We start from the raw sequence: 26,887 nt of genomic DNA, 5'->3' as shown, positions 1-26,887 counted from the left end.
GACGTTGACAGTCTGCTTAGGGAACCATCTGATTGGATCCATCATCAACTTTTCCCACAGGGCCTCAAGGACGTTAATTGTGGACTGCTTCCTGATGAACTTTTAAAAATTCTTTCATGGGATGTGGCCGTTGCTGGCTGTGCCGGCATTTAGTGCCCCATCCCGAATTGCCCTCGAGAAGGTGGTGGTGAGCCGCCTTGTGATCAAATGTGTTTCTCTGCACAAAGGTTTCCACAAGGATCAGGTGGTATGGCACAGTCCAACTGAATAGAGCGTTCCGCAGCAACATAGCCAGAGCCATCCTTCACAACACTGGGATCAGATAGAACCTCAGCACATAGTGACACTTGGTGTTTTCATACCGAAGGTCCAAGCACAGCTTGATGCAGCTGCACACAAATTATTCTGACCACAGGTGATTAGCTGATGTCAGAGGAACATTCTTTTGACAGAAGAACTCCAGCCTGGCCAAAGATACTCCTCAAATCTACAACAGTGGATATCCTAGGCCTCTATGTTCATGGCAACAAAAGCAAAATTTATTGTCATAGCTTGTTCCATGTCAAGAGACAGTAACTTTTGATATCTTGGTTCGGTTCAGCTAATTTAAATTGCTAATAGATAAATTAAAGTAAAAAAAATTCCTGTAAACTATCAATGTGTGCAAAATATGAATTCGCTGCATCATCGCAGAAAAAAAAATACTTGCTTAATAGAATAGAATGAATTTCTTCTTTGTGATTCACACTACATAAATTTGTCCTTGCAGTATATGCAGCATTTAAATTGTCAATAGGTATGTCATACTGTTAAGATCAATAGAAAAATCTAAACTTCATAACAATTATAGTCCCCACCACTTACAGCAGGGGTATTTATGTGAATGCGATCCGTCCACTATACATAAGAAATAGGAGCTAGAATGGGTCATTCCACCCCTCAACCTGCTTCATTAATTCAATAAGATCATGGCTGATCTGATTGTGGCCTTAACTCTATTTTCCTGCCTGCCCCCCATAACCCTAGACTCCCTTGTAGATCAAAAATCTAACTGAGCCTAGAATATATTCAATGACCCAGCCTCCACTGCTCTCTGAGGAAGAGAATTCCAAAGGAGAAATTCCTCCTCATCTCAGTCTTAAATGGGAGACCCCTTATTCTGAAGCTGTGCCCCCTAGTTCTAGATTCGCCCAGGAGAGGAAACATCCTCTCAGCATCGACCCTGTCAAGTTTCCTCAGAATCTTATATGTTTCAATAAGAACATCTCTCATTCTTCTAAACTCCAATGAGTATAGGCCCAACCTGCTCAACATTTCCTCATAAGATAGCCCCTTCAACCAAGGGTTGTGAATGTTCTCTGAACTACTTCCAATGCAAGTATATCCCTCTTTAAGTAAGGAGACCAAAACTGTACGCAGTACTCAAGGTGTGGTCTCACCCATGTACAGTTGCAGCAAGACTTCCCTACTTTTATACTCCATCCCCCTTGCAATAAATGCCAACATTCCATTTGCCTTCCTAATTAGGTGCTGTACCTGCATGCTTAACTTTTTGTGATTTATGTACAAGGACACCTAGATCCGTCTGTACTGTAGCATTCTGCAGTCTCTCTCCAAGTAAGTAATATTCTGCTTTTCTATTCCTCCTGCCAAAGTGGACAATTTCACATTTTCCCACATTATACTCTATCTGCCAAATTTTTGCCCACTCACATAACCTGACTATATCTCTATGAAGACACTTTGTGTCCTCCTCGCAACTTGTTTTCCTACCTATCTTTGTATCATCTACAAATTGGCTACAATTCACTCTGCAAGGCTACAGACCAGGTGCTGGAGGGTGGGATTAGATTGGGCGGCTAGTTTTTTTTCAGCCGGCACAGACACGATGGACTGAATGGCCTCTTTCTATGCTCTAACCTTTCTTTGGTTCTACAGTTCTACACTTGATTCCTTCATCCAAGTTATCAATACAGAATGTAAATAGTTGAGGCCCAGCACTGATCCTTGTGGCACTCCACTAGTTACAGTTTGCCAACCTGAAAATGCCCCATTTATCCCGACTCTCTGTTTCCTGTTAGTTAGCCAATCCTCTATTCATGCTATTATATCACCCAACACCATGTGCTCTTATCTTATGTAGTAATCTTTTATGTAGCACCTTATCGAATGCCTTTTGGAAATCCAAATACACTACATCTACTGGTTCCCCTTTATCCGCCCTGCTTGTTACATCCTCAAAGAACTCTAATAAATTTGTCAAACACGATTTCCCTTTCATAAAACCATGTTGACTCTACCTGATTGCATTATGATTATCTAAATGTGCTGCTACTACTTCCTTAATAGTGGATTCTAGCATTTTCCCAATGACAGCTGTTAGGCTAACTGGCCTATAGTTTCCTGCTTTCTGTCACCCGCCTCCCACTTCCTTGAATAGAATCCACTGGGACCTGGCCAGTATAATGTGATGTTGCCATTATAGTGCTGCAATACACAACAAGAAAGTTGTAGATCAAGTCTGCATGCAATGCAAATCACTTTATTTAAACTGCAGTCAATGCTGAGCACAAACACCACTTGGAGGGCTTTCAATGGGTTTAAATATACAAAAGGTAACTGAACATTAACAAGATGTTATTTACCCAGCTGATGGGGACTAATGCCCCTCCAGATCCTTTTTCCCCTTCACTTCCCTCTGACCCCAACCCTTCTGATCTGACCCCTTGCCGTGTATTCACTATACCCTCTGACCTTCCCTTCTCTGACGCTGAACGTTCTGTACTCAGCAAAGGACTCAGTTTTATCCCCTTACGCCCCCACCTCAATAAATTTCATGCTTGGCATGACGTTGAACTCTTCTTCTGTCGCCTTCACCTCCGGGCTCACTTCTTTGACCAGGAGTCCTCCCCCCGACCAGCAGACCCAATCACCCGCCTCAGGCATCCTCCCTCTACCTGGAACCCCCCTCTGGCCTCTTACCCACTCTTGATCTCTTCATTGAAAACTGTTGGCGAGACATTGGCCGTCTCAATTTCTCTGCCCCCCTCACTCACTCTAACCTGCCCGCCTCTGAACTTGCCGCACTCTGTTCTCTCAGGTCTAACCCCGACATTGTCACCAAACCTGCAGATAAGGGTGGTGCAGTTGTTGTCTGGCGTACTGACCTCTACCTTGCAGAGGCTCAGCGCCAACTCTCAGACACTTCTTCCTACCTCCCTCTGGACCATGACCCCACCAGCGAACATCAAGCTACTGTCTACAGGACTGTCACTGACCTCATCTCCTCTGGAGATCTTCCCTCTACAGCTTCCAACCTCATAGTCCCGTAACCCAGGACAGCCCGCTTCTACCTCCTTCCCAAAATCCACAAATAGGACTGTCCTGGAAGACCCATTGTTTCAGCCTGTTCCTGCCCCACTGAACTTATTTCTTCCTATCTTGACTATCTTTTCTCCCCTGGCCCAGTCTGTTCCCACCTACATCTGTGACTCTTCTGATGCCCTACGTCATTTTGATAATTTCTAGTTTCCTGGCCCTAACCGCCTCCTCTTCACTATGGACGTCCAATCTCTCCACTCCTCCATCCCCCACCGGGACAGTTTGAGGGCTCTCCACTTCTTCCTTGAACAGAGGCCTAACCAGTTCCCATCCACCACCACCCTCCTCCTCCTGGCTGAACTTGTTCTCACATTGAACAACTTCTCCTTCAACTCTACTCACTTCCTTCAAGTAAAATGTGTTGCTATGGGTACCCGCATGGGTCCTAGTTTTGCCAGTCTTTTTGTGGGATATGTCGAACATTTCTTGTTCCAGTCCTACTCAGGCCCCCTCCCCCAACTCTTTTTCCGGTACATTGATGACTGTATCGGTGCCGTTTCCTGCTCACTTCCCGAACTGGAAAACTTGATCAACTTTGCTTCTAATTTGCACCCTTCTCTCACCTTCACATTGTCCATCTCCGACACTTCCCTTCCCTTCCTCGACTTCTCTGTCTCCATCTCTGGGGATAGACTGTCTACTAATATTCATTATAAGCCCACCGACTCCCATAACTACCTCGACTACAATTCTTTACACCCTGCCTCCTGTAAGGACTCCATTCCATTCTCCCAGTTTCTCAGTCTCCGAATCATCTGCTCTGATGATGCAACCTTCCACGACAGTGCTTCTGATATGTCTTCCTTTTTTCTCAACCGAGGATTTCCCCCCACTGTGGTTGATAGGGCCCTCAATCATGTCCGGCCCATTTCATGCACCTCCACCCTCACCCCTTTCCCTCCCTCCCAGAACCACGACAGAGTTCCCCTTGTCCTCACTTTCCACCCCACCAGCCTCCATATCCAAATGATCATCCTCCGCCACTTCTGCCACAACCAGCATGATGCGACTACCAAACGCATCTTCCCCTCCCTTCCCCTATCAGCATTCCGAAGGGATCATTCCCTCCGGGACACCCTCGTCCACTCCTCCATTACCCCCACCACCTCATCCCCTTCCCACAGTACCTTCCTATGCAATTGCAGGAGGTGTAATACCTGCCCATTTACCTCCTCTCTCCTCACTATCCCAGGCCCCAAACACTCCTTTCAGGTGAAGCAGCGATTTACTTGTACTTCTTTCAATGTAGTATACTGTATTCGCTGCTCATAATGTGGTCTCCTCTACATTGGGGAGACCAAACGCAGACTGGGTGACCGCTTTGCGGAACACCTCCACTCAGTCCGTAAGCATGACCCCGAGCTTCTGGTTGCTGGCCATTTCAACACCCGACCCCTGCTCGCATACTCACATATCTATCCTGGGATTGCTGCAGTGTTCCAGTGAACATCAACGCAAGCTCGAGGAACCGCATCTCATTTACCAATTAGGCACACTACAGCCTGCCAGACTGAACATTAAATTCAATAATTTCAGAGCATGATGGGGCCCCCCCTTTTTATGTTTAGTTATTTTTTATTTGGTTATTTTATTTTAGGTCTTTTTTATTTCGTTATTTTATTTTAGGTTTTTTAGTGTGTTTAGTTTGTTTCTACTTTGCCTACCCACTGTTACTGTTTTTTTTTTAAGTTTAATGTTTGTGCTTGGAGTGCTTTGTGCTTTACAGTCTATTCACACCCTCTCTGTACTAACGCTTTGTCTTTCAGCACACCATTAACGGACCGTTTGCCTTTGCTCCGTGACCTGCTGGTCAGTTATTCTCTGTGACCTTGTCCTATCAACACCTCTTTTGTTATCTCTTGCCCCACCTCCTGCTTTAATTGCTTAAAATCTTTTTAATTTCTAATATTTGTCCAGTTCTGAAGGGTCACAGACCTGAAACGTTAACTCTGCTTCTCTCTCCACAGATGCTGCCAGACCTTCTGAGTACTTCCAGCATTTCTTGTTTTTATTTCAGATTTCCAGCATCTGCAGTATTTTGCTTTTTTGTTATTTACCTATGTTTGTTTTTGTATTCAATGCACCTCAAGGAGGTGCAAAGTAGTAAGCGAGCACAATTGTTTCTGCCTGAAATAACTAACAACTTTGAAATCTACATTAATTCAAATAGATAAAGAACTGCCTATTTTAAGTGGGGACATTACTAGCTGAAAAGGGGAAACTTGCTTCAGTTCAGCTGTTTTTCCACTTACTTGTGAAAGATCAGATGGAAAGCTCATTTATAACTTACTACTTGAGGGAGAGTGATACATTACGTCAATACCAAAGGGATATGAGATAATGAAACCAATGAAAACTTTGGCAAGACTAGGGCTATCACTAAAAACTACAATGGAGAGTATTCCTGCTGAAGAAATTGTACCCGGGGCAAATGGGCCATTACAGGCTTGTTGCAATATATTTGTACTTCCATCAAAATGATGGTGATTCATATTTCTGTTTATATTTTTCCAGTTATTATTGTCCTAAAATTTCATGAGTTTATTACGTGCCATTTCAAATGGATTGTTGGGGTGTAGCACAAATTTATGTTTAATCTAGTGAGCAAATTGTGCAAGTCAAATAATTATAGAACTTTTTGGCCAGAGAGAAATCTAATTCCCTTTACCTGAATTCTCCAAGAATTCAACAACAATTTTCATTTTCCTTACTCTCTAAGCTCCATACTAGAAACACATTATAGCCAACCTGCTGGGAACACCTCACCTCGTGTCATACAATTAATGCATACAATTGCTGCATAAAAGGTTAAAAGATGTTTTATTTTAACTTTTTAATCAAATTCATCACAGAAATCTCAGCAGACTCATCTTCAATTAAACACATTTTTCAACTGGTGATGCAAGCAGTCTTTTCGACAATGCAAACTTGTGATACTACTTGGAGAAATTTCATATTTTCATTTATTTCTTTGCAATTTTTTTAAGAATGCTATGATCTACATGATACTTCAATTAAAGTTGCTAAATTAAATTTCCAGTGCAGTAAAATTGAAATATTAAAGAGACCCTTGGAATCTGCAGTTCATTTCTTCTAAACTGCTTATGTGAGGTCTATAGGATCCTGTTTTGATAAATGGGCCTCTACATAAAACTAGATTGACACGTCAGATTACTGGTGGCTCCTAAGTACCATTTTGGAACTAAAAGGACTCCGAAGAGAAGATGCAAGAAATATGAAACCTGCACAAATCACCATCTCAGACATAGCATCAGGAGAACCGAACAGCACAGCAGCAGGGCAGTTCAAAGAATATTATACTTATATCATATAGATTTGATACACAATGATAAAAGACAATAGTGCAAAGATGTTAATAAATAAAACAAAGATGTTGCCTGGTTATAACGGATATAGTCTCTCAGACCCATATCATAGATCTGAATGTTAGAACTAACAACTTGTAAACATGGCTTTGTATAGGGTAGCATGTAGCTATATTTGGTTTATAAAAAAAGACAGCCTTTGCTGTCTTAGGTATGTTGTGCTTTGACTTTTAAAAAAACCATATAAGTTATTACAGTCACTGTGCTTGTTGCGCCCTCTTGTGCAGGTTTCCATACATATTAAATATGTGCAATGCCATGGGAGATCAACTAATAAAAATCAGAATACTTCAAATTTTAAATCAAATGAAGTGCAGAAGCGCTAAAAAAAAATTTGGTATGACGCTGCTTAAAAGCCAACACTCCTAATTGTACTGCACAACAGTTGCACATTTTATACATGAGAAGGTTTATCCAACTCTTATACCTATGAGACAAAATACCAGGCTCTAAATCAGAACGTTTTCTCAGATAGTGCAGCAGATTTTCTTCTTCTGCGCCTGAATAAACTGTATCATCTGGGGGTTAGTGCATAGAGAGCAAGGTTAAATATTACAAACTGAATTTACGTTCTTAGTAGCAGTATTAGCTGATCTATGGACGATTAAGAAAAATGCTGAAGTTTTCCCATCATCAACTCTAAGTTCTCCTCCAAGTCATACACCATCATGACTTCGACATGTATCACTGTTCCTTCATTGTTGTGGGGTCAATAGCCTGGAATTCCCTATCTAACATCATTGTGGGATACCTACACCACATAAACTACAGTGGTTCAAGATGAAGGCTCACCCACCACCACTAAGGGTGGACAATAAATGTTGCTCTTGCCAATGATGCCTACATCCTGTACTTTTGAACTGTAGTCATTGTTACAATGTAGGAAACGTGGCAGCCAATTTGTGCAAAGCAAATTCCCACAAACAGCAATGTGGTAATGACCAGATAATCTGTGGGTTTTTCACGTGGATTGAGGGATAAATATTGGCCTAGACACCAGGGATAACTCCCCTGCTGGTCTAGGTCGTTAGTCTGGTACAATATGGATTTATCAATGTGCTATGGTAAACAAAATGCTATGATCCCAGTTCAGAGAACACCTTCTGGTATGCCAGCAGATCATTTCCATTGTCTAATTCAACCACCTTTTATGGCTTTCCTAAGAGAGGATGCCAATTTAATGTGAATTAGTGTTGAATTACAGACAGTTTTCAGTTACAGACTCAAGCCTGCCAGGAACTCAACTGCACACTGCCTCATCTTATTTTACTTACAGCCTTAATAGCCAGGAAACTGTTGAACTTGTAGCTTGTAAATTTAAAGTACCATTATTGGTAATCTAACCTGATGTAAATCAGTTTTAGCATTGCTGTAACAATAATATGTCAATACACAGCTCAAGTGCAAGCTCCAAAGTGCTATAGAAATGCTTGCATTACAAAATTGTTTTTGCCTAAATAACATTGACTTCAAAAGTAATCCTTCGGAGGTAAAGTAATTTGGAACATTCTTATGGTATGCCTGAAGAAAAAAGTTTGTACAATGGGAATGAGTCAGAGAAATTGAAAATAGTTTCCCATATCTTCACTAAATTATGTATTTTAATTGGTTCCCACATGGAACATCCTAGCAAGGATTTACCAATATTGAAAAAGCCAATAATGCAAATAAAAGTAGAACAAAATGTCATGCAATATGGCAAAATGATATGTTGGTGGCACATATTTTCCCCTTACAAGGCCTGAACGCACACAAGAACACTAAACTGCATCCTTCTTCAATACACATGTATGAATTGAAATTCATACTTTTTATCAAGCACTTTTAAATACTTCTTCCCAGTTTCTCATTTTCAGTAAATCAAACCCCAGTGTATTAGGATCATGGTAGTATCATGCTACTACTGCATTAATAAACAAGTTCTTCCTTATGTGGCTTCAGCTTCACATTGATGCAAACTCTTTAGTGTAATGCATGAGGTTTACCAAGATTCAATTCAATACAAAGTTTAGAAGATTTGCATCAATTGACACCACTTCTGTTTGGAGCAACAGGTATTGAGCTATCTAGGCATTGGTGACCTGTTATTTAACATTTAGTTGCCACTTAACACCTAGCTGTTTTGCTTTGCTGCGTGAACGTTAGACTAAATGACTAGCTGTGAAGTGGCAGCTATTACAGTGAACAGTTAAGCAGTGCAGAGACTTAACTTCAACAGTTTAGAATGTACATTATAATATAAAATAGAAATGCTGGAAATACTCAGCAGGTCTGGCAGCATCTGTGGAGAGAGAAGCAGAGTTAACGTTTCAGGTTCTGATGAAAGGTCACTAACCTGAAACGTTAACTCTGCTTCTCTGTCTACAGATGCTGCCAGACCTGCTGAGTATTTCCAGCATTTCTTGTTTTTATTTCAGATTTCCAGCATCTGCAGTATTTTGCTTTTATATTAGAATGTACATTTTTTTCTGAACAAAAACTACTCTTTCAGCACAGAAACATACTGAAAATGCTGGAAATCGGAAATCAAAACAGAAAATGCTGGAAACACTAGGCATGTTGGATAGCATCTACAAATAGAGGAAGGTCGGTGCCATTTCAGGACAACCTATAGCATGTTTTTTTTACATCATTTTCAAAATAGCCCTCTTGAAAGTGAGATATCCCTAGATTCCGAATATGCTTTAATACAAAAGCTATATTTCCAGGTCACAAAACTTGAGAGGAGTTGCTGCACAAACTGGCCTCAAAGTGCCACAGCAAATCAGCCTCAAGGTGCAACCGAATTCTAAACCAACCCCCACCCCCACTCCCCACCTACCACCCACCCCCAGTATGATTGTATGATTCTGCTGAACCGCTGGGAACTTTATAAGCTTAATTTTGAATGCTTTCGATGTTATCAGACGGTGGCTGGGACAGCTATGGGAATTCCACGGACAAGTACAGAAAATAATCAAAAAGGCTAATGGAATGCTGGTCTTTATATCTGGAGGTCTACAATACAAGGGGGTAGAAGCCATGCTTCAGCTACACAAAGCCCTGGTTAGACCATACCTGGAATACTGTGAGCAGTTCTGGGCACCAAACCTTAGGAAGGATATATTGGCCTTGGATGGAGTGCGGTGTAGATTTACCAGAATGATACCTGGACTCCAAGGGTTAAATTACAAGGAGAAATTGCACAAACTAGGGTTGGAATTTAGAAGGTTAAGGGGTGATTTGACTGAAGTTTTCAAGATATTAAGGGAAACAGGTAGGGTAGAGAGAGAGAAACTATTCCTGCTGGTTGAGGAGTCCAGGGCAATGGGGCGTAGTCAAAAAATTAGAGCCGGACCTTTCAGGAGTGCAATTAGGAAACACTTGTACAAAGGTTGGTAGAAGTTTGGAAGTCTCTTCCGCAAATGGCAATTAAATCTGATAAATTCTTAATTTTAAACCTGAGATTGATAGATTTTTGTTAACCACAGGTTTTGAAGGATAGGAGATAACTTTCTTTAGCAAGTTGTAAAGAGAGTTAGATTCAAAAAGGAACATTGGAGTTTACATTTCTACAAGGGGAAATCAGGGTAATACCATTTGTTTATTTATATGCTTACTGCTTAAAAATACTGGACTGGATTTTGTGGTGTCAGCAGGACTCCCAGCGCCGGGTCAAAAAGGTGGGGTTCCTTTTCGAGTCCCCCGACGCTATCTTCCATTGTTCAGGCATTTAGGTGCCTGGTGCCGGGATCTCTGTCGCATTAAAGACAGGGATCCCGCCTCCAAGAGCTGACAGCCAACCACAAGGCCAGCAGCTCAGCAGTATTGGCAGCGCCACTGGTAGTGGTGGCCACAACCGGTACTGCAGAGGTCTTGGACCCAGGCCCAGCGCTGGAGCCCCGGACCTCAGGTAAGTGAGGTGGGATCGCCGGGGCCAGTCCGGGATTCCCCGGCGAGGGGCTAGGGGGGTGAGCATGAAGTCAAGGGGTAAGAGGGCCCATGGAGGTAGAGACTTTGCAGGCGGGGGCCCCATGAAGGAGGGAGCACCACCCAAGCCCGCAGGGAGGATGCCTCATATTACAAGGTTAAATCCCAGCGGCGGGGAGGGGGGGTGGGTTGGAGAGAGGCCCTTAAGTGGCATTAATAAACCACTTAAGGGCCTCAATTGGCTTCTGGGCGGGAAGGCCGTCATCAGCCTATCCTGCGCCCGGAAAAATCACTTGGCAACAGGGAAGCGACAGACCCTTTGCCCCCACCTCCTGTCGCAATTCTATGGCAACTCCCCCCGCCTAAGGGGGGACCCATAAAATCCAGCCCGCTGTGTGTATCTGGACTTGGTCAAACACAATAAATGTATCTGTAGTTGCAAACCGTAAGTGTTACAAAAGGAATAGGAAGATATGTTGATGAGTTAGATGAAGAAGGGTGGGTAGAGGCTTGTCTGAAGCATAAATACCAGCACTGACCCATTAGACTGAATGGCCCATTTCTGTGATGTAAATGCTACGTAATACTGTGCAGTGTCTTAACCCATTAAATAACTTTAAAAGTTGTATCAATTTACCACTTTTCACTTTTTGGTTTTCCCATAGTCATTTCTATTTCCCTTTTGTCATTAATTTTAATTCCTCTTCTATTTAAATTTTTTATTCCTTGGAGTTATCATTTCTAGTACAGGAATGGTTCGGAAAGTGTGTTAGAGCAGGTGCACACATGAATGATGTGCTTAAATTTGGCAAGTCTGTCTGAGCATTACTGAAACACTTTTCACACTTGTAGCAAACTGCTTTATTGCATGTTTATACAAATAATATTTTTGGACAAATCCTTTATTTACTCATTAAAAGCTTGGCCAGAAATGGCTCACACTACATTATTGAGATTGGAGGTGTCCTGTTTTCATGAGCTGGTAACTTACAGTGAATTCAGGACTGGAAGGCAGCAGCAGGAGCAGCAGGAGCTGACAGCTGAAAAATGAGGCATTTTCAGAATGCTGGACACCATTATCACCCACATGAGCATTCAAACACTTGTGTAACATGTCACAAAATCTATCAACAGTAAAGGATGCCACACTAAGGATGTTTAAATGTTGTGCAGCCACCTCCAAAGAATTCTCAGCTTGGTGCAGTATTTCATTTGAAGGAATTCATGGGTTCCCATATATTGTAAAATCTCCCAAATGTGTCTATCCTAATCTTGCCTAAAGGCCTGCTCGGGTATAAAATGAAAACCCGACCCGGGCCCAACCTGACCACAGCCAAACCGAACCCGACTGGAGCCCGAGTCCTTTAATTATTTTTCATGCCCGACCCGGCCCGAATATCGCAATGAGTTTAATAATATAAAACACGGAGCCAGTACAGTCCAGCCCGACCCGAGCCCGAATGCTAGACACAGAATATAGAACCGACCCCACCCGAACTCGGCACATGTCGTCGGGTGTGGGTCGGGTAGCCAGGCTTTAGTCTTGCCATCAATATCTGAGCTCCTTTTTTCCTAGTACTAGCACCACAATATGTAGGGTGTTACAATGTAGGAGTGCACAATTACATCAAATACTGGACATATTCCATTACTCGTATCTCTCATGCTCAATATGACAACAGAGATCACCCAATACCCTCACCATCACTTCCACAGATATGTGTCGAGGAATTACTCTCCTAAATTTAAATCTGTTTTTTTTTTAATCTATAGATGCCATACCTGAACAAATTCATAACCTGATGAGAAGGTAGCCTGTTACCCTGTTTCAATGACAGCTTCCATTACTGATTTTCCATCACTCTAACATGCATGACTCCATCAACAAGTTTCAATTGTGTGTTAATATACCAGAGGAACTTTGCAACCTTTTCAATATTCAGCCTCATACAAATGGGTTGGGAAATTTTGTGATGGAATATAGGTATAATAGACGTAATTCGGCAGAATTTAGAATATAGTTAATATATTATACCTTTTAAAATTAGCGATTGAATAAATGGTCAGTTTTCAAGACTCACTGACATTCCCCTTTAAGAAGGTAGAGTTAAAAATTCCAAGGTCTTTCAAGGTCCTTGTTACAATAGAATGTGAACCAGAAACACCTTTTAAGTTGGAAAATCCATTTCAGCGTTTCTGTTGCCAGGGACTTGGAGGATAAACACACATTGAAATATCCTGTGTGACATCAGTAAGAGGTAGCAATAAACTTAATTGATTGTTGGTTGGTGATGTAGACACCTCAACTCAAAATGTTGTTACAAGGTACCATAAAAATACAATTATAGATAATAAAACAATAAATGGAATAGTACTTACAGGAACAAGAGGTCAAGTAAACACAATTATAAACATTTTGACCAGATAAATGCTCACAACTTCAAAAGCAGGGGAATTCCAGCAAAACATTAAGTGGAGATGTTAGTTAATGATACTACCAAATATGAATTTCAAAAGCAAGAAAAACACACACAGAAAGGTGTCACCTATATGCTAAAAGATCAGATGATACCTCAGAAACAGTATAAACATGAGGGTATCTGAAGCAAAAATTAGAAGTGCTGAATTCCTCAACAATACTGCTTACTCTATAGCTTACTTGAGGAATTTAAGGTAAAGGTTTGCTTTTAATTTTGATGGATATTCTAAGATACTTTGCTGTAACATTAGCAAGGTTAAACTTTTGGATTCTATGTTAGAAATAAGGTTATGTGTTACATCTCTTAGTAATATTTGATAGTGATATATTTATCCACTTAAGGTGTATGTTCAATTCTTTAATAAATATATAAAAGTTAATAAATCAGCTCATGTAGCGTTCTGTATACAACTACAAGAACCCCCTCTCTATGTCTCTTTAAGTGGAGAGATACGTATTGAAGAGTTTCCCAAACCCTTGCATCTGGGATATTTAGGACTTAGCCATAATTATTTTTTAAAATAGGCTATCCGAAAGATGGTAATATTCTGTTAGTTTTCTTTCTTTGATGGAAAGCTAATTCAATTCTTTGGACCCAAATAAGTGTCTAGAAGAATTGGTCTGGTTTGAACTTAATTAAAGGAGATTCATAGGGATGTACTCCTGATTTGGTTTAGTCCCTATAAGGAATTAAAGTCATCAATCACTTCAATTTGTCCCCTTACATAAAGCAATACAATGGGGAAAATGCCAGAATCTTCAAAAACAAAATTTAAAAATTTAAACACTTCATCGGGAACCTTACAAAAAAAGTAATTTCTGCTTTGTCATATGGATAGGAAAACTTAAAAAGGTCGGAAGGTCTAGGAGAAATGCTTTTCAATCAAAGGACTTCTCCATTCTCTACTCAAAGCCAAACACATTGATAAAATCAAGCCTAAACAGTTAAGAGGGAAATCCTTCAACTCAGTAGAGATCGGCCATGTAGGGTATCTTTGCTTCCAAACCAATGCAGCAACATCATTGACCAGGAGGAACACTATGCATCACTGTGCAATGGGAACAGTAGGTTATATTTTCAAGTCACTAAGACAACTGAAACTTTCCATTTGCTGAAGAGGGGAGTGTGCTGGTTTCTCCCCTCACTCATCTGAAGAGGACCTAAAGGAAGCTCCACAGTGGCACAACCCATTTCCATTATGCAAAAGCAGGGTAACTAACGCCATGGATTTTCTAGGCTTAGTCTTTTGTTCATAGATTGTTTGATTTACTAATTGACTACACAAGGTACCTCAGGATATCACTTAAAACACAGCATTCTGATCAGCTAAATGCTAAGCTTGAGATTAGTTAATGACACTCTCAGGATACACTCTATGACGAATCACCACTTAAGCATGTCACTAACAATGGAAAATTACCTCCTATACGAATTCACACAAGAAGGATCAAAAATAAAATATGGTGTCAACTATACTGAAACTTTCAGAATTAGTAATGATTGATACTGCAGATGGTGGAAATCCTACAAAATGTATTCAAAAATGTGATGTAAACAATAAGTGCTTAAACATGCAAATATAAATTCAGAACCTATTGGTACAATATTGAAGAGAATACAGAAACCAGTTAGTTTACACAAGAGATCAGAAGGCTGAGAAGGAAACTTACTGAAGTATACAAGACCCATAATGCTATTAATAAGTTGAACCCTGAGAAATGACAGCAGATAGGCATGGATGAAGTTCAGAAAGGACAACGTAAATGGGCTTTTTGGACATTACTATTGCACACAGGTGTTGAATGTTTGGAATAGATTGCCCAGGGAGACAATCAAGATTGATAACATTGATAATGTAAGGGAGAGCGGACATGCATTTGGCAAGAAAAATCAATTGAAGGATATATATGGTGAACTGTGTTTTCCATTCTGATAAACGGTCATTGTCCTGAAATGTTAACTGCTTCTCTCTCCTCAGATGCTGCCAGACCTGCTGAGTATTTTCTGTTTTTATTTTCCATTTAAACTCTAGGACCAGCCAGATGGATCTAAATGGTCTTTACTGGTCCTGAACTTTATTATGTTCTTGTTTCTAAAAGCTTACTTTCGCTTATGAAATGCAGAATGAAGTATTGCAAAGCACCATTTTAAGTATTTGCACAGAAAATAAAAAATAGTATTTCAGTCAAAAACTAGAACACAAAATGATGGGCCAGACCTTGCTGGAAAAAATAATGGCATGTTAACGACGCACGCTGCTGTTAACGTGCAAATCAGCCAGCAGGTTTAGGGGATCAAGATATATGCTGTGATCTGTGAATCTCCAGAATTTGCTGTTGATTTACACTGCTCTACCATTCGCTTCACTCAAATGGCATCTCGCCCATTATTTTTAAGAACTTGCTCAATTTGCACATTAATTGCCTATTAAACTAATTAACAGCATAAGTATCTTTTTTTTTAATGAACATGAGAATTGTTAATGCAATGCCAATTAACTTCTTTGTTAAACAAGCTAACAATTAAACAATTCTCTTTGGTGGTAAATTCTTGTTTGAGATGTAAAAATGTCAGATTTTTAAATTATTTTTCTTTGCCTTTATTCCCGCTCTTAATTCAATCTTTCTTTCCCTTCTCTTTTCTGTACCTGTTGTGATGAATTCACCACTCTAATTCACCCTCCTTCTTAAACATTACTCTGTTTCTTTCTCAATCTTTAAATTTCGTTGGTTGAGGAGATGCACTGTTGGTCCCACCATTCACCGAGGTCTTAGATGCCTTGTTGTCCTCGCTACATCGCATTATCAGCTCGCACTTCTAACAAGTTATGGCCCAACATTATTTGAGCCGAAGGGTGCAGAAAACAGTCTAACTATAGCGAAATATCCACAAGCCGTCCTGCTCCTACATTTTACCTCATTTCCTCTGGGTCAGAGAAGAGTGATAGGGGGAGGAAAAAAAAGTTCTTGCTCCTGATTACCACACACTTCCAGCAAGGGTCATCAGATTTGATGGCTCGGTGTTCAAATAGCATCACTCTAGGTTCACACAGCAATAATGATCACTCTCCCTTATTTTAGCACATCTCCGACAGCATAGTTTTTTTTAATAGCTTCTGTATTACCCAATAATGTTTGTGGAGCATAAATAATTGCAAACATTGGCTAATTAAGGTTATTTGACGCTGAAAGGCACACAACTGGCCAATACTGTCCATAATTAATGTTCTATTCTGCTCTACAATCCTGCCTCATTTTCTTGCAGCTGTTTTCAACTTTATTTTTCATTTTAATAAGTATACTTTAATTCTGTCACTGGAAACAACTCCTCAGCACAATACACAAATCATTCCCATTTGACATCAGTGCTTTCAGGCACAACAATACAATAATTCCTGCTTGTCTACACAACACCCCAGTACTAAACAATATCATTCCCATTTGGAAAAACAACTCCCCAGCTCAGAAACAAATCATTCCTGGGCAATGCAGTTCTACAGAACACAAAAAAACAAATCATTCCTGGTCGGCAGCACAGCTCCTTAGCACAAAACCCAATCTGATTCTTACTTGGCAGCACGGTTCACCAACTTCAAAAGCTGCCATCAAACCAGTTTGTCTGTCAACAACCAGACACCTGCCTCTGGCTGAAAGATCCAATTAAAAAACTTGGCAGTTTCTCTCAAGAATATTCTGATCTAAACAGCTGTCGTCTTTACTACTGTCCTCTCTTCCTTCCTCACACATCAACTCCAGCTGCAGTTTACGACCGAGTCTTGCAAATTCTTGTTAACGACTGCTGAACATGATGAAGATCTCTTACTCCCTTCAAGTATCTTCACCATTAACTCTTGCAGCAACACTAATAACTGCTTGCTATAGTGTATTCATTGAGATGACTTACTGAATAGTAACACACTATACGTTATTCAGAAATTAGCAAGTTGATGCTGTTTAGAACCAACATCTGCTTTACAGTGGTGCCAGTCAACAAGACTAAATTGGACTGCAATCTTTACAGCCCCTTATACACCAGAAATGCTCACCAGCATCCGAATGCTAGTGATATTTTTGACATGATTTCCATTCGCTTTTGATTGCAATAACTGAAACTATGAGCGCAAATTTAGTTTTCATAGCACTACTGGAGGTGATGCTACCTCCTTGCGCCCTCCTGGTGGTGCGTGCTGTGCCACCAGCTGCTTCTGGCACATCCTCGAGAAGGGAGCCTGCGCAGGCGTCCCTTGCACGCACTGGAAGCACCTAATCTGGTGATATCGTGATGCCACACAGCCCTACTGCCTGATGTGATGCCAGACTTCCTCATTTGGACCACGCAGATCCACTGAACGAATTGACACGGCACTCTACAAAGATCCAGCACTGAGCTGCAAGATGGGCCCTGGATCACTGATCCAGGCGCACAACTTGCAGGAAGGGTTATTTTGAATTACTTTAGCTTAGACTGAGTTGGTGGAAGTACTGTTGAGTGTTTCTGGAGTGTGCACTTATAGTCAGTGAGAAAATAGGAATATCTGACCTAGGTATGGGGGCTGTGGTTTCAGTGCATCTTGGTCTGCAACATGACCAGGAAATGGAGCAAAGAATGCAGAAAGGGGAAGCTGTACGTAGATGGTCGAAGAGGAGGTGGCCCTTTTTAAACGTACGGGCTGTGAAAGAGATCATCAGGCTCTGATTTCAGTTATACAACTTCCAGAGACACACATGGACTCACGATTCGCCACCACTACATCCATCTGAGACACCCTATCACAGGGTCCCCTTGACCACCATCCAATGATAATAGCCACCAACAAAACCTTTACATCACGTCTTTATCGAACAACCTATGCAATTATACAAACAAGAATGAGCTATTCACACTTCTGCAATCACTTAATGCATGGCAGAAGCCTTCGCACACAGAGAATCGACCAAACATCCAGGCAAATGGTACAGCACCCGACCTCACATCGAAAAACCTAGTGATAAAAATGTTTCCGTTCCACAAAAAAATACTTTGCAGCTCTCCACAATGAGCCCGATAGCTGTGCAATGAGGACTATTCGGGTTTGTCCCTGCTAGGCCCGTTAACAAGCTCAAGGAGCTTAATGGGCTATTAATTGGAAGTGAGCAGGTTCCCCATTTCCCCCCTCATGCCCTCCCTTTGAAAATTCCGACTACATCAGAGGTGGAATTTCCTTAGGTGCAATGAAAGGTCAGCTCATTGATGTATTTTTCTGGCTCTCCCACTGCATCGAGCGTGATGCTCTTGGAGTACCATGAGTGTGGTACCTAGAATGTACCTAGAATGGTGTGCCCCAGCAGCTAGTAAAGGGCTGTTCAATGCTTGTGAAGCAGCAAGTGGTTTTTGGGTTCCTTGGCTCTCCTTGCAAGAATTTGCCTATGAGCCAAAATCGCCAGGGCAAATAAGAAAGGCTGTCCTAAAAGAAGGAGCGAGGCCACCTCGATCCAATTTTAAACTCCCCTTCAGTGCCCATTAGGAATGACTGTTGTGCATCTGGAGTGCTACCCAGGTGCTCCAGACACATTCTTAGGGCCATACTGAGTCTTGAGCACAGGCTGTATTTATACTGGGGCCTGGCAGCTCTTTGGGCCCACAATGGGATTGGATCAATCGGACCCACAGCCGACAGGAAGAAAATGGAGATAAAGTAGAATTCTTTCTAAAATAAACATTTTCTGCTTGGCAGGAAACAAGAAGTAATGTCATTGAGCATCCCCAAAGCAGACTCCTATAGCTTCAGTTTAACAGACATATAAATGTAGCTTCCACCAGTTTACAGGCAGCTTGTTTAACTGTTGGCAGAATCCCAGACAAATCATTTAAAGAAACTGAATGTGAAAATAAAAACAGCTCCAAGGTCAATTATCAATATAATGAAGCATTCACATTTAGGGGCAGGTATTTTGAGAATATCAGACAATCAATGACAAACTTTGAAAAATATGAAAGTTATCAGTTTTCATATAATTAGAATCAAAAATATACATTTTGAAAGTGAATGGTTATTCTACCTTAATTCTTTCCCTGGTAACAGCCTCTCTTTAGTTTTGGAGTACAAGTCAATTAACCCAGAATGTTGCTTCAACTGTCCATTTCCAGCTTTTATTGATGAATTATTGGGACTGTTTTGATGGTCATAATATAAGTCTTCACAAGCGCTGTCTGTGAGTGCTGTAATGAAATAATTAAAAGAGTGAATGTGAAACTTAGCCATAACTACAGCCTTGAAAATAGTTTCAATTCCTGCACTGCACTCAGAAATGTCACTGGAATCCCAACAGTAATTTCTACAGACATCAGTACTACTTCCTGATCTGTGCAAGTGCATTGGACAACATGATGGTAGGCTAAAATAAAAGCAAAATACTGCAGATGTTGGAAATCTGAAATAAAAATCAGAAATGCTGGAAATACTCAGCAGGTCTGGCAGCATCTGTGGAGACAGAAACAGAGTTAATGTTTCAGGTCAATGACCCTTCATCAGAAATGGTAGGCTACACAGCAAGACTCCCAAACTCAAAGGCCACTTGTGAAGATGCCAACTGTAGCTGCTTCCCATAAGAAGGGAAATAAACAAGACTGGGAATAAGGGAGCTAAGAGGGATAGGGCAGAAAATAACTAAGCATGACTAATATTCAAAAATAAATGAGACTATATTTGAAGAATGCCTCACTAATTTAATGTTCGAAAGACCCACTTCAATGAATGTCCTAAAGAGAAGGCTTTTACTAAGTAGTTAGAAAAACCTAACACATAATCATCAAAAATTTGGAAGTGCCCAGTTTTGATCACTTGGACAAAGATTGTGAGGTTTCAGGCACCTGATATTGAACCTCATTGTCATGGAAACAGTATGGTATTCAAGCCCACTGTTGAAGAGCGGAGAAGACAGTTCAGAAAACAGGCCACTGGTAGAACCACAGCAGCATTCAGGTAAGAGGTGATGGGGAGGGGAGGGGGGGGGGGGGGGGGGGGGTCCAGTCTTGAATTGGGTGGGTGTGGGTGGAATGAGATGACAAAGAGATTGGGGGGTTGAGATTGGGTTGGGGGCTGGAGACACGCAGGGACAGCCAGAGATTGGGACAGGTGGGAGATTGGATATCAGGCATTTCGGGAGGAGGAGTGACCAGGAGGATCAAATAATTTGGGGTCAGGAGGAGCTCCTCCCAACTCCACAATCAGTTCGGTTACTCACCTTCTTTGTTGCAGGTGTTCCAAGGGGCTAATTTCCCTGAGTGCAGCCAATAATGGCATTGGTTGTCTTAAGCCAAACAAATATTAAAGACCTCAAACAGGTGTTAAGTTCCTTATTTGCATATGCAAGGGGACGAACATCTGGTTCAGACATGGGTAGAGGCTGCCTTTTATTTGTCACTGCCCATGAAAGCAGGTGGTGCACTTCCATCCAGAATTGTGCATGTGCTTCCAAACCACCATTTTAGGGTCTTAGTAAGTCACATAGAGCTTGAGAAAACGGATAACGTACAGCCTAATTTGTAGGTCAATATCTTCTAACATAGTCTGTGTCAGGTACTTAACAAAACAAATGACTGAAAACTTAATTTTTAAAAATTACCGGGGGGCAAGGGAGACCTAAGCCTTCCCCATGAGGCCCGGAGGAACATTCTTACCTGCTTGAGGTTCTTCTGTCTACTGGCAGATCTGGCCAGATGGGGACACTGTCAATGCTCCCCCATTCAAGGCCCTGACTAATATTGCAGTCAGGTCCCAATCTGCACACTTACAGAAGAACACCCTAGTGTCCTGGGTGCCTGTTCAAAAGAGCAGGTTAACACACAGCGGAAAGGCATTAGGATCAGAGGGACCAGAAGTATATAGAGTAGGCAGATCTTGAAGTCAATGAGCTTGCAACACAGATTTGATGCCAGTGATGCCATTTTGGAGCTCAATGCTCCAGCTAACATCCTCTTTTAATCATGCACGGCCGAACCCGTGTTCAGCACCAGGAAGGACTCCCCCACAATGCTATTTAAAGGGATCATCAACTACTTATAGGTTAGTCGCTAGCTGCTTCCAGTGTAGCACGTACTAGAGGCCCAGGAGCGACGCTGGACCCAGGCCACAGGTAGGTTCAGGTGGGAGAGGTCTCGCGGGAGAGGGGGGGTGGGGGGGTCGCTAGCAAGGGCAGGGGCTGGCTGTCAGTGGGCCTGCCCCCACCACCTTTCCCGATGCTGGGCCCCTCATTCAGGCACGAACTGCCTTTTAACGAGGGACACATCCCACCACCCTCTGCAACCAGCAAGCAGCCCGCCTAGCTTTTCATGCTGTGCTTCCCATGCGGTAACAAGGGCCACCCCGCGCATTGTTAATTGCCTTGGGGGCAGAATGAGGACCTTAATTGGGGATTAATTGCCCAGTTAGGGGCTTCAATTGGCAGCAGGTGGGAATGCCATTCACAGGCTTTCCCGCCCCAGTCTAAATTTTGGCCGGAACCCCCCCCCAACCACCATCCCACCCGATTTTATGCTCTCCCCACTTCCAAACCCACCGTGGGATGAGCATAAAATTTCCCCCCCTCATCTTCTTTAGGTTGGAGAGATCAGTTGTGTTTGAAAATATGAGCCTGCTGGAAATTAATTTCTCTCTCCCAATCCAAAAAGAGAGCATCATTTATTGCCCAACTATCCATCACATACATAATTGTACTCGGATTGCAACGTTTTTAGTATAATATACAATCCTCCTCACTGCTGCATGCTTCCTTCTCTTTAGCTAACAATTGATCTGGCTGTTTTGTGTGTTTGTATTCTTTCAACAGTGAAGCTATTTTTTATTCTTCAGGCAATTTCATGTGAAATAGCCTTCACTGTAATTGTACATTTGCATTTGTTTAATTGGAAAACTTTAAAACTTGTCCTTGGATTTCCTGTCTTGTAATGGCCCACATTATTAAACTAGGACTGTCCCTTGGCCTTTCCATCTCTGGCTCAATATAGCCTCTTATCCTTCAATAGGGTTTCTCTCCCTTTCCCTCAAAAGAGTGTCCCTCCAGCAAGAGAGAGCATCACTTTCCCTTCCTTCCCCATACCACACGAAAGATGATTTCTCTCAATGGTAGCTTCTCCATCTGTCTCGCTTTGTAATTTCTATATTAATTTCTCTTTTTTCTTTGCCCTTCTCAAATACATGACATCCTGTGTGTTCAGTCTTCTTCTATGCTTACCCACCTCTGAACTTTCTGCTGCTCTCCCATTCTATTTAGTTCTCTCCAACTGGCCTTGTCAGTCAAGTACTATTGAATTAACTGAACAGGAGCCTCATGGGGGTGGGCTGTTTTCTGCTTTTGTTTAACTACAATGATGTTGGAGGCAGACTTCAAAACTGGCAAGAAACTGGCAGAGAATACAAAACTAGCAGTTTTCGCGATTTAGCACCTGCTGAAAACTTTACAACCTTTGAAAAAAGTGATGAATAAATTTAAGAAAATTTCTTGCATAAAGTATCTTCAAAGTTAATGAGGCCGATTAAGGACTTGTTAGTTACATAGCAGCAGAAATGTGCTGTTTTCCGATGGTCAATATAAGCATAACCACAGTCCACAGTGCTCAGATACTGAGCTAAGGTTGTTTCGATGGGGTGTCACCAAGATGGGGCAGCAACAGTACCTGGAGAATGAATGCTTAAGAGCAGAGGGACAGCTGCCTACAAAGAGATCGAGGGCAAGCTGCCAGCAGGCTGCATAAACAAAATAAAATCCAGTATTTATTTAGTGGTACAGTAAAGATCCTCTAAGTCAAGCCCCAGTTCGTTGGTTGAGGTAAAAATCTAAACAAAAGGTCAAATGAGCATTTCTTGACATCAATGAAATAAGACAAATACTGATGCAACTAAATATAATACTGCAATGACCTCTGGAGGTTTAATGGAGAACTTCTGCTTCTAATGCAACAAAATTTCCTGAAAAATATTTTACTGTTAAGACATTGCACAACCGTTTTTCAGTTCCACATTAAACAGTGTCCATTTTGCTCGCTGAAAATACCAACGCTTGCGTTACAATGGATATCAAACTCATATACATTGTCCATCCACAAACAAGCAAGCAGATAAAACTTTACATTACGATGACCCTATCTATTAATAATTGCTCTGTACAGTAATTCCATTCTTTGAGTAGCATCTAATATTGCAAAGCTTCAGGCAATTACATGCTGTTACATAGTCTTTGAAGCTGAATACATTACTGTCATTGCAACAATTTGAAGTGAACATTGTACTGTAGTTGGCACTCTTCTTCAGTTACACTGCCTTCAGTAAGATCCACCCAACACGACAGCCTAGCCGTAGAGCAATATTAGTACCAAATGACACAAGGGAGGCCAGGAGAGAGGGGAAAAAAAGAGAAAGAGAGAAGGTAGAGAGTTGGAGATTTTTACAGCACCATTCATTACATCAGGGCATCCCATGGCACTATTTAAAAGAGCAGTAGGGAGTTCTCATGGTGTTCTGTCCAACATTGATCCCTCAACTAACTCTACCAAAGCAGATTAAAGTAATTTATTCCAATTTTGTTTGTGGGACCTTAAATACAAATTGGCTACATCATTTACCTACATAACAACAGTGACCATAATTCAAAAGTAATTCATGGTCTGTGAAGCATTTTGGGAGGTCCCAAGGATTTGATAGGCACTATCTAAATCTAAGTTGTTTTTTTGCAAGATCTCCCAAAGTGTGGCTGATCTCACCCAAATTGTCGGAGAAGGTGTTAGAAAAAAATACCACAGCATTCAGGCATTAGAGTGACTGATAACTTATTGAATTAGCTCACCCTAAATAGGGTACACTCAGTGGCTCTGCACTCTCAGCAAAGAGCTTTGTGATTTGCTGTTTTTTTAGTCATTCGGACGTTTATGTCAGCCATGGCTAAGTCAGTAGCATTCTTGACTCTGAGTCAGAAGGTTGTGGATTCAAGTCCCACTCCAGAGACATTAGCATAAAAATCTAGGCTGACACTCCAGTGCAGTACTGAGGGAGTGTTGCACTGTCGTGGATGCTATCTTTAGAATCAGATGTTAAACCAAGGCCCCATCTGCTGTTTCAGATGGACATAAAGGAGCTACATCACTATTTAAAAGAAGGCTGTGTTTGCTGACAACGCAACCACTAGGTGCAGCACTGGCACATGCGCAGATGCAGCCTCATCCACTGAAATGTCACTGCGATGTCTCAGGCAGCTGCCAGTAATAAAAATGGTGCTGCTCAACTTGTCACAAAAAACAAATTAAACCCAAACCCCCTCAATGACTGTGATTACTGCCTCCATCCCACCCCCAACAGTATACCGCTCCCGCTTGCCATCGCCACTCGGGCCCAGCCTCGCCACTGCCTCCCCTTGGCCACTCGCTCCCGCTTTTCCCCCATGCCCGGTCGCTCACTCCCGGCCTCACTGCTTCCCCCATCTAGACAGCTCGCTCCCCGCGTCGCCCCGTCACCCTTCAGCCTCTCGCTCCCCCCTTGATGGCTCGTACTCAACGCTTCTCAGGGCAGCGCGGCAGGGAGCGATTGGCCAAGGGGGGGGGAAGCGACGAGCAAGCCGCTAACGCAGCGAGGCGGTGACCGTGTGTCCAGGGTGTGGGAAAGCGGCGAGGCCAGGAGGGAGTAGCCGGGGGGGAAGCGGCAAGGCCGGGAGGGAGCAGCTGAGAGGTGGGTTGTGGCAGGGGGGGGTGGGAGAGAAACGCCAAGGCGGGCAGGAAGCGAGCAACCGAAGTGGGATACTGTTTGGGGGGTGGGGTGGAATGGAGACAGCGATTGCAGCCATTGAGGCAACGCTCAGACGTTATTACGTCTGGGGTCATTGCGTGGTGACATCAGTACGTGCATGCGCAGATTCATACTAGCAAGTTGCAAATGTTCGGACGCACTGATGACGTCGGCGTTCGCTCTGCATTGCCAGGAAACACTCTGTTCAAAGAAAAGCAGGGGCATTTTCCCCATTGTCCTGACCAATATCCATCCCTCAATCAACAACACAAAAACAGACTATCTGATCATTATCACATTGCTGTTTGCAGGTGCCTGCTTTTCACAAATTGGCTGCTGTGTTTCCTAAATTACAACAGTGACCACCTGGCTGAAAAGTGTTTTGGGACATCCTGAGGTCATTAAATGTGCTATTTAAATGCAGGTCTTTTTTTCTTAAATAAGCATGGTTTGCTTCCAGATAGTGATTTGTAATTTTTATTAATGGGATATTTGAGCCAATTAGGATACTTTCCTCATGGATATTTTCTAGGCTCTGGTTTACAAGTGAATTGGAGACATGATATTTCTAATTGTATGAAAATATTATATGTACAGGGAGTCTGACCATTAGGATGTCTAAAGATGAACAATTTACATAGAATTAAAATCAGCTATATAAGTTGTTTAATTGTTTTCTGTTGACTGATGTGCCTTGTGCCATGATACCAGTATAGAATGGTTTTGAGAAGTTTTCAAGCTTGAGTATACACTTGAATTAAAATACAATCAGTTAAAACTGAAGTGCCAACACTGTCAGATTAAATACATTTTCTATGGCAGTAATTACCAGTTTAGTGGCAGAACTCTATACCGTTGATAAACTTAAATCAACTAGAGTTCAATTAAAGCAACATTTCCTGCAAAACTTTTGATTTTAAATTGGAGGACCTTGATGGTGAGGTTTCCTCATGAAGATTTTTTTTTGCTTGTTGCAATATACTTACAACTTTGAGGAACAGGTAATGAGAACTGGACCTGACCAGGATAACTTTTAGAATGGAAATCATTTCCATTGGTTTCCTGCAGAGGGAAAAAAAGAAAATATATTTTTTTAAAACCTTCACACATGCTGAAGCTACCTTTATATACTCACTTCCCTCATAACAAGCAAGCACAGGCCTTAGCTGAATCGTTTTATAATTATAAATGTGGTCAGATGATGCCCATAAAATTACACTGTAGGAGAACGACATTTGAACGTGTAATGCATTTGTCTGAAATTCTGCTCTCTGCTGTTTTAAATATTTGAATAACTCCTCTTGAATAACAAATAAACTAATTCCAGACAAACTTGTTAAAGCATGTACAACAAAAACAAGAAATGCTGGAATCACTCAGCAGGTCTGGCAGCATCTGTGGAAAGAGAAGCAGAGTTAACGTTTCGGGTCAGTGACCCTTCTTCGGAACTGACAAATATTAGAAAAGTCACAGATTATAAACAAGTGAGGTGGGGGTTGGGCAAGAGATAACTAAGGAGAAGGTGCAGATTGGACCAGGCCACATAGCTGACCAAAAGGTCACGGAGCAAAGGCAAACAATATGTTAATGGTGTGTTGAAAGACAAAGCATTAGTACAGATTAGGTGTGAATATACTGAATATTGAACAGCAGCAAGTGCAAACCTGAAGGAAAACAACCTGAAAAAAACAGTGGGTAAGCAAACTGAACAAACTAAGATGAAATGAAATAAATGCAAAAAAAGATTGTAAAAAATGTAAAAAGGAATGTAAAAAAAAAAGGAAGAAAAAATAACTAAAAATGACTAAAAATGAAAGTAAAGTGGGGGGCTGTCATGCTCTGAAATTATTGAACTCAATGTTCAGTCCGGCAGGCTGTAGTGTTTTGTTAAAGCATGTGCATGCTGTTCTCTCTCAATGCAATTTCAAGACAATGGAGAACTACTTAGCTAGTTCTCACCAATTTGCTATAACAAGGTC

General features: G+C 41.7%; 1 protein-coding gene across 12 annotated transcripts in view; it reads right to left on the bottom strand.

Moving 5' to 3' along the window:
- Positions 1-26,887, bottom strand: part of LOC137352421 (protein unc-13 homolog C-like) — a 612,014-nt gene that overhangs the window by 483,466 nt on the left and 101,661 nt on the right. For 11 of the 12 annotated variants that reach the window (XM_068017812.1, XM_068017814.1, XM_068017821.1 and 8 more), the window contains 2 exons: positions 25,895-25,970; positions 19,195-19,354 (listed from right to left, as the gene is read on the bottom strand). In XM_068017812.1, coding sequence (XP_067873913.1) covers positions 19,195-19,354; positions 25,895-25,970 — 236 coding nt within the window. The remainder of the gene's footprint in view (positions 1-19,194; positions 19,355-25,894; positions 25,971-26,887) is intronic. The other variant, XM_068017822.1, reaches the window with a different exon arrangement.

Source organism: Heterodontus francisci, chromosome 38 (assembly GCF_036365525.1).
Source record: "Heterodontus francisci isolate sHetFra1 chromosome 38, sHetFra1.hap1, whole genome shotgun sequence".
In the NCBI taxonomy this organism is placed as follows: domain Eukaryota; kingdom Metazoa; phylum Chordata; class Chondrichthyes; order Heterodontiformes; family Heterodontidae; genus Heterodontus; species Heterodontus francisci.
This window is presented reverse-complemented; position numbering and strand designations above follow the sequence as displayed.